General features: G+C 45.9%; 1 protein-coding gene across 1 annotated transcript in view; it reads left to right on the forward strand.

Annotated features, from left to right (window-relative positions):
• c7h8orf34 (chromosome 7 C8orf34 homolog) overlaps window positions 1–16,884 on the forward strand; it is an 880,642-nt gene that overhangs the window by 733,911 nt on the left and 129,847 nt on the right. The window contains exon 12 of the mRNA XM_085993120.1: window positions 4,259–4,728. Coding sequence (XP_085849246.1) covers window positions 4,259–4,728 — 470 coding nt within the window. The remainder of the gene's footprint in view (window positions 1–4,258; window positions 4,729–16,884) is intronic.

Consider the following 16,884-nt stretch of genomic DNA (forward strand, 5'->3'; position numbering starts at 1 on the left):
ATATCTAAATCATTAATGTACACTACAAATAGCAAAGGACCCAGCACCGATTCCAGGACACCACTGGACACAGGCTTCCAGTCACAAAAACAACCTTCAACCATCACCCTCTGCCTCCTGCCACTAAGTCAATTTTGAATCCAAATTGCCAAATTGCCTTGGATCCCATGGGCTCTTACCTTCTTGACCAGTCTCCCATGCGGGACTTTGTCAAAAACCTTACTGAAGTCCATGTAGACTACATCAACTGCACTATCCTCATCCACGCACCTAGTCACCCCCTTGAAAAATTCAATCAAATTGGTTAGACATGATCTCCCCCTGACAAAGCTATGCTGACTATCCTTGATTAATCCTTGCCTCTCCAAGTGGAGACTAATTCTGTCCCTCAGAATTTTTTCCAATAATTTCCCTACCACTGATGTTAGGCTCACTGGCCTATAATTCCCTGTTTATCCCTACTACCCTTCTTGAATAATGGTACTACGTTAGCTGTCCTCCAGTCCTCTGGCACCTCCCCTGTGGCCATAGAGGATCTGAAAATTTGTGTCAGAGCCCCTGCAATCTCCTCCCTTGCCTCACACAGCAGCCTGGGATACATCTCATCTGGGCCTGGGGATTTATCCACTTATAAGACCGCTAAAACCACTAGTACCTCCTCCCTCTCAATACTAATTTGTGGAAGTATATCACAAGCCCCCTGCCTGATTTCTATGCCTACATCGTCTGTCTCCATAGTGAACACAGATGCAAAATATTCATTTAAAACCTCACCCACATCTTGCGGCGCTACACACAGATTGCCACTTTGGTCCCTAATGGGCCCTACTCTTTCCCTGGTTATCCTCTTGCCCTTAACGTACTTATAAAACACCTTGGGATTTTCCTTTATTTTGCCCCCTCTTCGCTCTCATTTCTTTTTTAAGTACTCCCCTGCACTTTCTATGCTCCTCTAAGGCTTCCACTGTTTTTAGTCCTTTGTATCTGCCAAAAGCCTCCCTTTTTTTCCTAATCCATTTTTGTATATCCCTTGACATCCAGGGTTCCCTGGGCTTGTTGGTCTCACCCTTGACCTTTACGGGAACATGTTGGTGTTGTACTCTCTCTATTTCCTTTCTGAAAGACTCCCCCTGCTCTGATGTGGATTTTCCTACAAGTAGCTGATCCCAGTCCACTTTGGCTAGATCCTACCTTATCATATTAAAATCGGCCTTCCCCCAATTTAGAACCTTTATTTCCAGTCCATCTTTGTCCTTTTCCATGACTACCTTAAATCTCACCGAATTATGGTCACTGTCACCAAAATGCTCTCCTACTGACACTTCTACCACTTGCCTGGCTACATTCCCTAGAATTAGGTCCAGTACCGCCTCCTCTCTTGTAGGACTTTCTGCACGCTGGCTCAAAAAGCTCTCCTGGGTGCACTTTAAGAATTCCGCACCATCTAAGCCTTTCACACTCTGACTATCCCAGTTAATATTGGGGAAGTTGAAATCCCATACTATTATTACCCTATTATTTCTACACTTCACTGAGATTTGCCTACATATCTGTTCCCCTATCTCCCCCCTGACTGTTTAGGGGCCTATAGTACACTCCCAGCAAAGTGCTTGCCCCTTTTTGTTTTTAAGTTCTACTCATATGGCCTCATTAGAGGAACCTGCTAAGATATCATCCCTCCTTACAGCAGTAATTGACTCCTTGATTAATATTGCGACACCCCCTCCTCTTTTACACCCCCTCTGTCTCGCCTGAAGATTCTATATCCCGGAATATTGAGCTGCCAGTCCTGCCCCTCCCTCAACCATGTCTCTGTGATAGCAACAATATCATACTCCCATGTGTTCATCAACACCTTCAATTCATCTGCCTTACTCGCAAGACTTCTTGCATTAAAATAAATGCCATCCAGCCTTGCCATACTCCCTTGTGCCATTACATATTTGCTCTGCCTTCCAGGCTGACTTGTTTTTTCCTCTATATTTGGCTGTGCATCACCCCCTACTATAGCACCACTCCGTATCCTATCCCCCTGCCAAGTTAGTTTAAACCCCCCTCCCAACAGCACTAGCAAACCTCCCCGCAAGGATGTTGGTCCTGTTCCAGTTCACTGAGAATAATGGAATAGTAGAGGGAAATGTTTTAGTGGGGCGAGGGTATCAAAGGCGAAGGTGTTGCTCTGATGGCTGCTGCTGATGCCCGCTTTCTTAATGCCCTTTGATGAAGCATATTGTTTTCTATCGCTGGATGCCTTGTCTAACCTCGGAGGTTTCGTGTACTCAATTCATCTTGGCTGATGGACCACACCATAGGTCTTGGAGCATTGGAATAACTTCTATGTTTTGCGGGACTAGTTAGTTTGCAGTGGTGCTGGAAGAGCAAGTTGTGAATCCTTGGTTTGGCAATGAGTGCCATTCTGGAGTACTCTGTCATCCTGTAGCGCTTTGCCTCCTCGGGGTGTGGGGTCAGCTTCAGTTGGCATGTCACCTTCGGATAGCTTGATGGAGTTTGGGAGTTTGCAGCTCTGGTTGAACTTTGGGTGTCAGTTTGAGGAGCTGGGTCACTCATTCCTGGACAAGGGGCAGCAAAGACAACTGACCAGATCTTAGAGTTTGCACAGCCTTTGATGGATTGTCAATTTGGGTGCCATGCCTGCTGGAGGTGTTGGTTTGGGGTTCTGGGCCAGTCAGTGCAGCATCACTGATGTCAGTTGGGGCAAAATATCAACTCCGGTCAGAATTGGGGAATTGTGTCTCTGCCAAATGCTAAAATTGGGGGATTTCGCTGATGGTGTTGGTAAAGCGGCAGGGTTCATACAGGGCCACGCAATCCCGTCAGCAGCTGGCTGTATCCTCTGGGGCAGGGGGTAATTCACTGAAAATTCCAGTGAGAAACCTGTCCCTAACTGTGTCTGTTGAAATGCTCTTTACCTAATAAATTGGAGAATTTCAAGGGTTCCACACAGGAATTCAAGGATTCTTAAGTAATGTTTATTTTATTTCTTTGGGCAAGCATGGACAAGTGATGTGCGGGAAAGTATTTACTGTACATCGTGCTCACCTCTTCTTCCAGAAGAAGAAACTGAGCAGCTTGGGGCATTTCTTAAAATGATTTAACCCGGCGCACAATTTCCCAATTTCTTAAATTTTATACTTCAAAATTGTACTGATTTTGAAGAGAATCAAATCTACCCTGAGGTAAAATGTCCGAGTTCATAGATGTGTATTAATTCTTTTTTTATTAACTGTGGCTTTAGGCCCTTTCTTCAGCTGTTGTAATCTAGAGGCGACGCTGCCAACTAATAAATCAGCGAAAGGAAATGCGGTGCACATGAAATGATTAATGTACCTCAGGCATGTGCTATTCAATCAAATGACTTATTCCAGAGTTTGAGAAGCACAGATGCACATGGCACTCTGACTATTAATATGGATGTCCTATCTCACACTAGCACTGCACTCCATCCGGCATCAAGTTCTCTGTTAAACAGGGAATTCCAGTATTGGTAGCCCTTTTCAAATGGGACAAATCATAATTAACTTTAATGTTCTTTTGATTTTTTTTCCTTTTGCGTATTTTGGTGTAAACAGTAAATACTGACAAACATTATCAGGGCAGATACATTTATTAATCCAGTTATTTCAGTGATATGTTTTTAATTTGATTGAATTGTACATGCCAAGAAGTTTTGCTAGGGCTCCATACTCACTTGATAGAAAAAAAAGGAAGTCACAGTTCTTTTCAGTGATTTGGAAATGGAGCTTGAAGTGACCGGCATTGTTGCCACCTTATATGGCCAGATAACCCTATTTTTCAATCAACATACATTGATAACTATTCCTTGTCCATGCAGGCAGAATAGGTTAGTTAAGAGATTGATGGAGGGAACACCTCTTATTCACCTCTCAATTTCACATATTTTAAAAAGTAACAATAATAGGCAAGAAAAACAGTGGTCTATTAAGAAAATATCTTATGATGCCAGCAGCTCCAAGGGCTTCTGTACTTCCAGGACCAGCCATTTTTTTTAAAGAAGCACTAGTTAATCTCCCATGGCATTCCTCAGGGACAATTTTTTTCTAAATGTCTTTTTCTTCCTGTGTCATTCTTTCTGTCTGTCTCTTTTCTCTGTTCTTCTCCCATTGCAGCCAGTTTTAATTAGAAAGGTTTTTATCACATTGTGTTACTCTTGAAATGTTCATTTTACTGTACTGGTGTCTGGTGCTATGATTAAAGTAAACAAAACTTCTTATTGCAGAACTTGACAAGGATCTTGCTGCAAAAGTATTAACAATTGAACCTGAAATGCAAAGGAGTTCCAATATCCAAAGTAGATTAAACATGTCAAGTTACCATGGCAGTCTGTCGCAGACATTGCTGGGCCAAAATTCTAGACCTCAAACACCACCAAGTCTTATTGGGAAAGAAATTCCACTTCAGATCCAAGGAAGTAAATTACCACAGAGCTCCAGTAACCAAGAAAGTAGGCCAGAGACTCCCAACAGCCAGTACAACAGGCCTCGAACATCATCAGCTCAAGGAAGTAGGCCTGCAACACTCAACAGTCAATTATTTCGAAGTGCAATTTCTAACAGCCCTGGGAGTAAAGAAGACAACTTCAGCAATCCAAAGAATAGATTGGTAACGCCTACCAGTCAAGTTGGGAGACCTCTTAGTTCTCCAGTTAACCAGGCTGAGAATCTTTCACAAAGGAGCCATTTGTCTGAGGTGAGAATAAATAGATTCGTACAATAGTTGGTAATAAATGATTAAAAGACTGAAGAAGGAAGCAAAACATATTTGGAAATTACATTTTCTGTCTATGCAAATTAACTCATGAAAATAATTTAAGTGTGAGGAAAATTTGGATAAAGGGTTTAGTGTGTAGTTTTGATGTGAGCATTGCAACTAAAAGCATCCTAAATTGATAGTAATGAGGAGAAACATTGCCTTCCTGCAATGTTGCCAAGGAACGCAAGTGGCTCAAGCATATTCTAAAAATACAATCTGAATATTTACTTTCACATGGGATATGAAAAATAACAGTATAATTCTTAGAAAATAAAGTGCCATTAAGTTTGATTGGCTCCAACCTTAGTCCTCATTCATCTATTCACCTTCTTGGTATTGTTAGCTCTTACCTCAAATGCAGTGCTCACATCATCACCATAACTCCACTGTCTCTGGGAAGCTTTTTTCATGCCAAAAGTTTGGATGATTACAAGATCACAAGGTTATCATGAATGAAGAAAGCCATTCAGCCCACCTTGTCAACCGCGACTCAGTAGGTAGCACTCTCAAGCCCCACTCCAGAGACTTGAGCACATAATCTAGGTTGACACTTCAGTGCAGTACTGAGAGAGTGCTGTACTGTTGGAGGTACCGTCTTTCGGTTGAGGCATTAAAACAATGCACCAGTTGCCTTTTTGAGTGGACATAAACGATCCCATGGCACTTTTCGAAGAAGAGTAGGGGAGTTCTCCCAGTGTCCTAGCCAGCATATGTCCCTCAACCAACATCAATAAAAGATTATCTGGTTATTATCACATTGCTGTTTGTGGGTCCTTGCTGTGCATGAATTAGCTGTCGTGTTTCCTACAAGTACTACAAGTCCAAAAAGTACTTAATTGGCTGTAAAGTACTTTGGCATATCCAGATGTCATGAAAGACGCTATATAAATGCAAGTCTTTCTTTCTTTAGTTCATCCAACCAGAAGTCCCTACAACACCCCCACTGCAGTATCCAATTGTTTCTTACATGTTTCCAAGGTATTCACCTCTGTTTCTGTATTTGGGAGTAGATTCCATATGTTGATCATTTGCTTTGTGAAAACAAGCTTCTTAATGTCAATCCTAAATTTGCCTTTTCACAGGTTGAACCCGTGTCTCCTTGTCCCACTTTAGTTTAAAGTAATTTTCCAGATATACTTTTTCTGTACTGTTATCAATCTTATATACCTCTATAAGATGACCTCCTTTCAAGGCTGAAAAGGCCATGGGGGAAAAGTTCAGTTGCTTTGCGCCTCCCGTTAGCAGGTGCAAAGCACCTAGCGCAGGGCACAGCGCCATTAACACCTCCAGCGAAATTCAGGGTCAGGGTGCCGTGTTTGCGGCCGGGGTGGCGCAAATTAAAGGGCTGGTGCCGGGCGGCTGGTTTTTTTTTGGGCTGTCTACCAGCACCTGCCCCCCTCACCTCCTCCTGCGGGGTGCCGGCCGCGATCGGTCAGCCCAGCACTCCTCTTGAGTGCCGGGCTCTTTTGCCAGCACCCTGCACCCCGGTGATCCAGCAGGGCCCCGGTGGGTGCTGCGCTAGGCCCCTCCCCTTTAACCAGGAGAGGGAGGCCTGTAGTACTGCGGTGCTACATGCCGACTCGCGTGGTGCTGCTGCACGTAGTGCCGCGATATTCAATGGGAGTGCCCCAAGAGGGAGGGGGGTGCTTCCAGTAGCACCCCGCCTCCTGCTTGGGGTGCTACCATTCAATTTCGGGGCGCTAAATTTTTGGGGTGCTCAAAGTAAGACCCTGGCAAAGTTAGTGCACCAAAGGGGGCGCGACCCAATTTTTTCCCCATAGTGTCTCCAATCTTTCCTCACAGCTCAGACCATTGAAACTTGAAATCAACCTCATGACCCTTCTCTACAGGGTCTCCAGCACTTGAATATCTCCCTGTTATCTCAGTGACCAAAACTGAATATTTCAACCTTCTATTGGTGTTGTGGATTGCTGCTTTCTATTACTTGGACATGCTGAACATCAAGTCTACCAAGACTCCTAGGTTGCTTTCAATGTCATCCTCAGCTATTTCAAAACCATTCACAGAGTATGTGTGTCATCCATTTTGTTTTACCTATATGTGACACTTTACACTTATATGCACAAAATTTCAACTGCCCACTTACATATTTTGATCAGCCTGTTTTGAAATTTTTGAGCTGCCTCCTCCTGTTCCACTGCCTCTCCTAGATTGGTATCATCTGCAAATTTGCCAATTTGCATTGGGTTTCTGAATCCAAGTCACTGCTATAAATTAGATACAGCAGAAGTTCCAACACTGAACCCTGGAGCACCTCACTTCGTATCTACCCCACTCAACAACAAACAAACAAAAGCTTGCATTTATGTAGTGTCTTAAATGTAGTAAAATGTCCTAAGGTGCTACACAGGAACAGTTATCAATCAAAATTTGACACCGACACGTAAGGAGATATTAAGGCAGATGACCAAAACCTTAGCCAAAGAGGCGAGTTGTAAGGAGTGTCTTAAAGGAGGAGAGAGAGGTAGAGAGCCAGAGACATTGAGAGAGGGAATTCCAAAGCTTAGAGTCTAGGCAGCTGAAAGCACAGCCGCCAATGGTGGAGTGATTAGAATTGGGGATGTGCACGAGGCCAGAATTGAAGGTGCGCAGAGATCTCAGAGCGTTGTAGGACTAGAGGAGGTTACAGAGATAGGGAAGGGAGAGGATTTGAAAACAAGGATGAAAATTTTAAAATTGAAGCATTGCTAGACCAGAAGCCACTATAGGTCAACGAGCACAGCATTAATAAAAATAATAAAGAGCAATTGTCCCAACACCGATCCCTGTGGGACACCACTCGTGACCGGTCTCCAAAAAGATCCAAATCCATCTGTAACTACTTTTTGCTTACTTCCTGCCAGCCAGTTCTCAATCCAGCTCAATATTTTACCACTAATAGTAGAGACTTTGGGGGAGAAATTTGGTTGGTTAGCACCTCCGTTAGCGCTAATGGGACGCTAACAACTTACCGCCCGGGTGGGGTGATGTTAGCGCCGCCGGTGAAATTCACCTGGAGGTTTGTGATGGTGCAAACCACTACCGCCATGATCTCCTGCGCCCAGAGATCATGACATCATCCAAGCGTGCATCGCTCCGGTAGCGCCCTAGACCGGAAATTCATTTTCACCCCCTGCCTCCGCGCCGGCAGTTAGAAACGACAGGTAGAGGAGGCAGTTTGCAGTCGGGTGGGAGCTGCAGGAGCGCTATTTAGAAACATAGACGAAACATAGAAAAATAGGAGCAGGAGTAGGCCATTTGGCCCTTTGAGCCTGCTCCACCATTCAATATGATCATGGCTGATCCTCTATCTCAATACCATATTCCCGCTCTCTCCCCATACCCCTTGATGTCTTTTGTGACTAGAAATCTATCTATCTCCTTCTTAAATATATTCAGTGACTTGGCCTCCACAGCCTTCTGTGGTTGAGAATTCCACAGGTTCACCACCCTCTGAGTGAAGAAATTTCTCCTCATCTCAGTCCTAAATGTCCTACCCCATATCCTGAGACTGTGACCCCTCATTCTAGACCCCCCCAGCCAGGGGAAGCATCCTCCCTGCATCAGTCTGTCTAGCCATGTCAGAATTTTATACGTTTCAATGAGATCCCCTCTCATTCTTCTAAACTCGAGTGAATACAGGCCTAGTCGACCCAATCTCTCCTCATACGACAGTCCTGCCATTCCAGGAATCAGTCTGGTGAACCTTTGCTGCACTCCCTCTATGGCAAGTATATCCTCTCTTAGGTAAGGAGATCAAAACTGCACACAGTACTCCAGGTGTGGTCTCACCAAGGCCCTGTATGACTGTAGTAAGACATCCTTGCTCCGGTACTCAAATCCTCTTGCAATGAAGGCCAACATACCATTTGCCTTCCTAACTGCTTGCTGCACCTGCATGTTTGCTTTCAGTGACTGGTGTACAAGGACACCCAGGTTCCTTTGTACATCAACATGTCCCAATCTATCACCATTTAAATAATACTCTGCCTTTCTGTTTTTCCTACCGAAGTGGATAACTTCACATTTATCCACATTATGCTGCATCTGCCATGTATTTGCCCACTCACTCAACTTGTCTAAATTGCCTTGAAGCCTCTTTGCATCCTCCTCACAACTCACAATCCCACCTAGTTTTGTGTCGTCAGCAAACTTGGAAATATTACATTTGGTTCCCTCATCCAAATCATTGATATATATTGTGAATAGCTGGGGCCCAAGCTCTGATCCCTGCGGTACCCCACTAGTCACCACCTGCCACCCCAAAAAAGACCCATTTATTCCTACTCTCTGTTTCCTGTCTGTTAGCCAATTTTCAATCCATGCCAGTATATTACCCCCAATCCCATATGCTTTAATTTTGCACACTAACCTCTTATGTGGGACTTTATCAAAGGCCTTCTGAAAATCCAAATACACCACAGCCACTGGTTCTCCCTTATCTATTCTACCAGTTACATCCTCAAAAAACTCCAGTAGGTTTCCCCTTCATAAATCCATGTTGACTTTGTCTAATCCTGTTGATGTTTTCCAAGTGTCCTGTTATCACATCCTTTATAATAGACTCTAGCATTTTCCCTACCACTGATGTAAGGCTAACCGGTCTGCATAGTGGGGTTACATTTGCCACCCTCCAATCTGCAGGAACTGTTCCATAATCTATAGAATTTTGGAAGATGACAACCAATGCATCCACTATTTCCATGGCTACCTCTTTTAGTACTCTGGGATGCAGATTATCAGGCCCTGGGGATTTATCGGCTTTCAAAGGCGTGAACTTCCTGTTTTTTTTGTCAGCAAGCGATGTTGCCTTGTCACTTTGACAGAAGCAGACAGGCGCTTTGACCCATTTGAGGTTTTCTACTTGAAGGAGTTTTGCTCCTGACAAAAATTTATCAGGTTAATTTGTCTTACTTTTGGTACTGCAACATTTTCAACACTTAATGGGGGCTCTACTGGCACGGGATCTCGGCCTCCAGCTTCACCGTCAGAGGCAGTGGAGGCAGAGAGAAAGATTGGAAAACGTGGCCAGAGGGAGAAGGGCCAACAGGGCTCTCAATAGGAGACCGCGGTATTCCGGGAGCAGTTCTCCTAAATTCATCTCTCAGAGGAGCAGTGCCTTAGAAGGCTCCGCTTGAGCAAGGAGGTCGTCACAGAGCTCTGCCACCTCCTGCAGCCAGAGCTCCAGCCTCAGCTCAAGACCAGGACGTCTCTGTCGGTGGCAGTGAAGGTCACAGTCGCTCTCAATTTCTACGCCATCGGCTCCTTCCAGACTTCAACAGGCGATATTGCAAACATTTCACAGTTCGCCGTCCATTGCTGCATCCAGGAGGTGACACATGCTCCGCTCAGAAGGAGAAGGGAGTACATCTGGTTCCGCATATGATTCCCCATGACCAGAGACAAACAGCATGAATGCACATGTGGCCTCGCAAGGATAGCGGGCTTCCCCATGGTTCAAGGTGCCATTGACTGCACCCATGTGGCATTGCGGGCACCTCATCACAACGCAGAGGTGTTCCACAACCGCAAAGGCTACCACTCTCTGAACGTGCAGTTGGTGTGCGACCACAGACAGCGCACCCTCGCCGTCAATGCTTGCTATCCTGGCAGCAGCCACCGTGCATTCATTCTGTAACAGACTGGCGTCCCAGACCTGTTCCACCCACCACATGACGCTCGCAGCTGGCTGCTCAGAGACAAGGGTTATCCACTCGCCACCTGGCTGATGACACGCCTCCGCAACACTTCTGCTCAGCACGCATACAATGAGAGCCATAGCAATGGTTCCGCTGCCTTGACCACTCTGGAGGAGCCCTGCAGTAAACCCTTGATCGAGTCTTCTTTCTCATTGTTGTGTGCTGCATGTTGCACAACCTCGCAATTCTGAGGGCTCAGCCATTGCCACCAGGGATTGGTGGACCATCTCAGGAGGAGGAAGAGGGAGAGGAGGAGGAGGAGGCGGAGGAGGAGGATGAAGAGGAGGAGGAGCAGCACCAACTTAGGAGGGAACCACTCAATGTTGCTTCTGCAAGGGCTGTTCGTGAACGCCTCATTACACAGCGCTTCTAATAAATGAGATAGCACAAGGCATTTGTACAGAACAACCACATCATTACAGCCAGCTCGCAGCCCCTATGACCAGGCAAAGCTCAAATGAGAAACATCACAAAATTTGCCACGTTGAAATAAACATTTATTATTCTGCACAACTCTCTCATCAAACACAACCAATAATAAACAAACACAACAATTTATGAACAAACACTACTGGTTCTTAGCAAGCGGAACTATTTCTTACCAAACTGAACAATATATTTACAAACACATCAACTTTTGTACACAACTCCCCCCATTTGCTATTAGCATTTTATTTACTGGGCCTTCCTCAATGATTTCCCTCCCCTTTGCAATTCCCCCTCCCAACCCTACTGCTCCTCCGTAATGTGGCCCCAGTGGATGCAGCAAGGTTGGTGGAAGACTGCTGAGTCTGGGAGCCAGATGGCCTTGCAGGACTCCCTCGACCAGCTCTGGGCCTGGAATGCCCGGCTGCAGACTGCACCAAATCTGCATGGACGGCAGCAGTCTGGGATGGCTGGGTTACAGGCTGTGGCAAGTGCAATGGCGGAGTGGCAGTGGTGGGAGCAGGAATGCTATCATCCTGAGAGAGGACAACAGCTGCCTGCTCGACCGACGCACTGCCACTCCCCCGGGGCAGAACCTCAGCATCCGGAGCAATCTGCTTCAGCACAGATTGCTGGCCTGCTGCGGCATCATGAGATCCCCGGTGGACAATGAGCGACCCAGCCATGATGACAGCAGTCAACACTTGCGTGGCATCAATCAGAGACTGCATCAGAGCAGTCTGAGATTGGATGCCACCAACCACTGACTCCATTGCAACACTAAGCCGTTGCGTTGCCTCAGCCTGTGCTGCAATAGCTGCTGCCACCTCACCCATGACACGCGGCATGAGGTCTGGGTCCCCACGGTTTCTCCACGAGTCAACCATTTTCTGCAAAGTGCCAAGGATGGGCTCGATGGTTTGCGCAGAGATGAGAGCAATGCTGGAGGCGGTCTTCTCCACACTCCTAGCCAGTGTATCCATGCTCTCGGGCACCATTGCCATTGCACCCATGAGCTCAGTATGCATGCTCATCGCCTGTGTGGTCATCACCTCGACAGTGAGGTCCTCATCTGAGTCCTGTGCAGCAGAACTCATGCGCACACTCACCCTCCAGGGAGATGGCCCTTGAGCTTCCCTTTCCCCATGGCATTGCTGCAGCCCGCTGGGTCCCGGAACTTCACCCACATCAGAGCCATTTCCTCTGCTCCCTCCAGTGACTGGGTAGCCCCATTATCGGATGTCTCACCCTCAGGAGACACAGGCAGTGAGGCTCCGGCTTGGTGTTCCTCCTCCTCTCCCGTGTCGCTGCCACTGGGAGGCTGAGGGACAGACTGGTCAGATGGTGGATGATTATCTGAAAGCATTAAGGCACAAGAGTGGGTTTAATGTCAGAGGAGGGGGCAGGAAGGAAGCAAGGAATGGAGACGGTATACTTAGATGGAAAGTGGGAAGCGCTTGTGTTGTGAGGGGGAAGTGGTATGAGAGAAGAGGGAGCGGTGATGAACATACCGTTGTTGTCCACAAGTGGGTCGACCTCTCCGACTGCCACAGCACCCACGACCTGGGCCGTGATGATGCTGCGCACTCACTCCTCCAGCTGTGTGAGAGGGTGCAGCTCTGCCTGACCTCCTCCCGTGCATTGCTGCTCCCTCCTGTTATGAGCAAGCTTGGCCTACAAGAAAAAGGACAGCGTGTGAGTGAGAGTGCAGTCATGTGTTTGGCAGATGTGTCTACCATAGTTGAATAGCTGTTATTATATGCAAGGCGTGAGATGTGGATGTGACTTTTAGTAGTTGGGCATAGTTGGTGGGTGAGTGTTGGGGATTTGGCGGTTTATACCATCTGTGCACAGAGTGAGGTTGAGATGGTGGCATCCTCCTACTCTTTACAATCCTTTAAAACCCCAAATTGGAATTATGTAACCATTAGTTGTTAGTTTACTTTATTTTCTCTTCCCCTCTTTCCGGTTTTGGTGGTGCTCTGCACTATTGCCTTTTGGCCTTCACCTCAGTTTCTCAATAGGAAAAAATAAAACTCTAATTCAATTGAAGCCAAAAATCCATTGCCCTTCCAGCAAACACCCGGCATAATGCAGGCAGGAGTGTGGCAGAAGTGTCACAAATTAGGCCACATCCAGTTACATCAGGTGCCATGGGCCCCTTTAATGAGCAGAGCCTCCACCCACCCAAAGTCAGAGGCATATGAAAGGATTGGCGTGGGGACTCCCAAAACCAGGAGTTCCAGGCATACAATGTTGCCAAGATTAGTGGGAGACCAGAGGATTGGGAAATTTTTAAAAACCAGCAAAGGATGACTAAAAAAAAATAAAGAGAGAGAAGGTGAATTATGAGAGTAAACTGGCAAGAAATATTAAAACAGATGGTAAAAGCTTCTACAGGTATATAAAAAGGAAGAGAGTAGCTGAAGTAAATGTTGGTTCCTTAGAGGATGAGAGTGGGGAATTAATAATGGAGAACGGGGAAATGGCAGAGACTCTGAACAAATATTTTGTATCTTTCTTCACGGTAGAAGACACTAACAACATCCCAATAATGGATAATCAAGGGGCCACAGGGAGGGGGGAACTAAAGACAATCACTATCACTAAGGAAAAGGTACTTAGTAAAATAATGGAACTAAAGGATGACAAGTCCCCTGGACCAGATGGCCTGCATCCCAGGGTCTTAAAAGAAGTGGCTGCAGAGATAGTGGATGCTTTGGTTGCAATATACCAAAATTCCCTGGACTCTGGAGGGGTCCCAGCAGATTGGAAAACCGCTAATGTAACACCCCTATTTAAGAAAGGAGGGAGACAGAAAGCAAGAAACTATAGACCAGTCAGCCTAACATCTGTCGTTGGGAAAATGCTGGAGTCCTTCATTAAGGAAGCAGTAGCAGGGCATTTGGAAAATCATAATGCAGTCAAGCAGAGTCAGCATGGTTTTATGAAAGGGAAATCATGTTTAACAAATTTGCTGGAGTTCTTTGAGGATGTAACGAGCAGGGTGGATAAGGGTGAGCCAGTAGATGTGGTGTATTTGGATTTCCAGAAAGGTGCCACATAAAAAGTTACTGTATAATGTAAGAGCTCACGGAGTCGAGGGTAATATATTAGCATGGATAGAGAATTGGCTAACTAACAGAAAGCAGATTCGGGATAAATGAGTCATCTTCCAGATGGCAGACGGTAACTAGTGGGGTGCCACAGGGATCGGTGCTGGGGCCTCAACCATTTACAATCTACATTAATGACTTGGATGAAGGGACCAAGTGTAATGTAGCCAAGTTTGCAGATGATACAAAGATGGGTGGGAAAGCAAGTTGTGCAGAGGACTCAAAGAATTTGCAAAGCGATATAGACAGGTTAAGTGAGTGGGCAAACATTTGGCAAATGGAGTATAATGTGGGAAAGTGCAAGGTTATCCACTTTGTCAGGAAAAATAAAAAAGCAAATTATTATTTAAATGGAGAGAGATTACAAAATGCTACAGTTCAGAGGGACCTGGGGGTCCTTGTGCATGAAACACAAAAAGTTAGCATGCAGGTACAGCAAGTAATCAAAAAGGCAAATGGAATGTTGGCCTTTATTGCAAGGGGGTTGGAGTATAAAAGCAGGGAAGTCCTGCTACAACTGTACAAGGTATTGGTGAGACCACACCTTGAGTACTGCGTACAGTTTTGGTCTCCTTATTTAAGAAAGGATATACTTGCATTGGAGGCAGTTCAGAGACGATTCACTAGGTTAATTCCAGAGATGAGGGGGTTGACTTATGAAGAAAGGTTGAGCAGGTTGGGCCTATACTCATTGGAATTTAGAAGAATGAGAGGTGATCTTATTGAAACATATAAGGTAGATGCAGAGAGGATGTTTCCCCTTATGGAAAAATCTAGAACTCGGGGGCATATTTTCAGAATAAAGGGTCGCCCTTTTAGAACTGAGATGAGGAGGAATTTCTTCTCTCAGAGGGTCATAAACCTGTGGAATTCTCTGCCTCAGAGAGCTGTGGAGGCTGGGTCATTAAATACATTTAAGGTGGAGATAGACAGATTTTTGCAAGATAAGGGAGTGATGGGTTATGGGGTGCGGGCAGGGAAGTGGCTTTGAGCCCAAGATCAGCCATGATCTTACTGAATGGCGGAGCAGGCTCGAGGGGCCAAGTGGCCTATTCCTGCTCCTATTTCTTATGTTCTTATGTTACCACACCTGCCACAGCACTGAAACAGCCCTAATCAAAGTCACAAAAATCATCATCTGGGACTTTGACCATGGTGCACTATCCTTTCCCCATCCTTCTCAAGCTTTCTGCATCCTTTGAGATGGTCAACCACACCATCATCCTCCAACACTTCTCAGCTCTTGATTAGTTCCACTTTCATATATCCAATTGTAGTCAGAGCATCTCCAGCAATGGCTTCACATCCTGCCCCTGCAAGTTACCTTTAGAGTCCTCCAAGCACGTATCCATGCCTCCGTTCTCTTCCTCATCTGCATGCTACTCCTTGGCAACATCATCCGAAGATCATCAGTGGATGCATTGGTTGTAATCTACCAAAATTCCCTGGATTTTGGAAAGGTCCCAGCGGATTAGAAAACTGCAAATGTAATGCCCCTGTTCAAGAAAGGAGGGAGATAGAAAGCAGGAAACTATAGGCCAATTGGCCTAACATCTGTCATTGGGAAAATGCTGGAATCCATTATTAAGGAAGTAGTAGCAGGACATTTAGAAAATCATAATATAATCAAGCAGAGTCAACCTGGTTTTATGAAAGGGAAATCGTGTTTGACAAATTTACTAGAGTTCTTTGAGGATGTAACGAGCAGGGTGGATAAAGGGGAACCAGAAGATGTAGTGTATTTGGATTTCCAGAAGGCATTTGATAAGGTGCCACATAAAAGGTCACTGCACAAGATAAGAGCTCACGGTGTTGGGGGTAATATATTAGCATGGATAGAGGATTGGCTAACTAACAGAAAGCAGAGAGTCGGCATAATGGGTCTTTTTCAGGTTGGCAAACTGTAACTAGTGGGGTGCCACAAGGACCAGTGCTGGGGCCTCAACTATTTAAAATCTATATTAATGACTTGGATGAAGGGACCGAGTGTATTGTTGCCAAATTTACTGATGATACAAAGATAGATGGGAAAGCAAGTTGTGAGGAGGACACAATGGGCAGGATTTTCATTGAGCCATGGAGGCGGGATTGGAGGCGTGTGGGGGGTTAAAATCCCGAAATCGGGGGGGCACGAACCCATCCCACCCCCAACCCGCCTCCATGCCAGTTTCAAAGGAGGCGGGTACCCGACCCGCACTGGGACCCGCCTCCCCGAGGCGGGAAGGGGATTAGTGCCAATTAACTGCCTGTTAACAGGTAGTTAACAGGCAGTTTTTAGCCTAATCCCTATTTTCATTGGTGAAATGTGGGATTCCCGACGGCTCCAAACCACGCCAAGTTAGCGAGGCGGGCCGTCAGGATGAAGGGCTTCGAGGATTCGAGATGTCCAGTGTTCAGGTGAGTGTCATAGTCATAGAGTTATACAGCACAGAAAGAGGCCCTTCGGCCCATCATGTCCGCGCCGGCCATCAAGCCCTGCCTAATCTAATCCCATTTTCCAGCATTTGGTCCATAGCCTTGTATGCTATGGCATTTCAAGTGCTCATCCAAATGCTTCTTGAATGTTGTGAGGGTTCCTGCCTCTACCACCCTTTCAGGCAGTGAGTTCCAGATTCCAACCACCCTCTGGGTGAAAAAGTTTTTCCTCAAATCCCCTCTAAACCTCCTGCCCCTTACCTTGAATCTATGCCCCCTTGTTATTGACCCCTCTACTAAGGGGAAAAGTTCCTTTCTATCTACCCTATCTATGCCCCTCATAATTTTGTACACCTCAATCAGGTCCCCCCTCAGCCTTCTCTGCTACAAGGAAAACAACCCCAGCCTGTCCAGTCTTTCTTCATAGCTGAAGCGCT

The sequence above is a fragment of the Somniosus microcephalus genome, chromosome 7 (assembly GCF_052327205.1).
Source record: "Somniosus microcephalus isolate GS21.2 chromosome 7, FLI_Smic_1.0, whole genome shotgun sequence".
NCBI classification, from domain to species: Eukaryota; Metazoa; Chordata; class Chondrichthyes; order Squaliformes; family Somniosidae; genus Somniosus; species Somniosus microcephalus.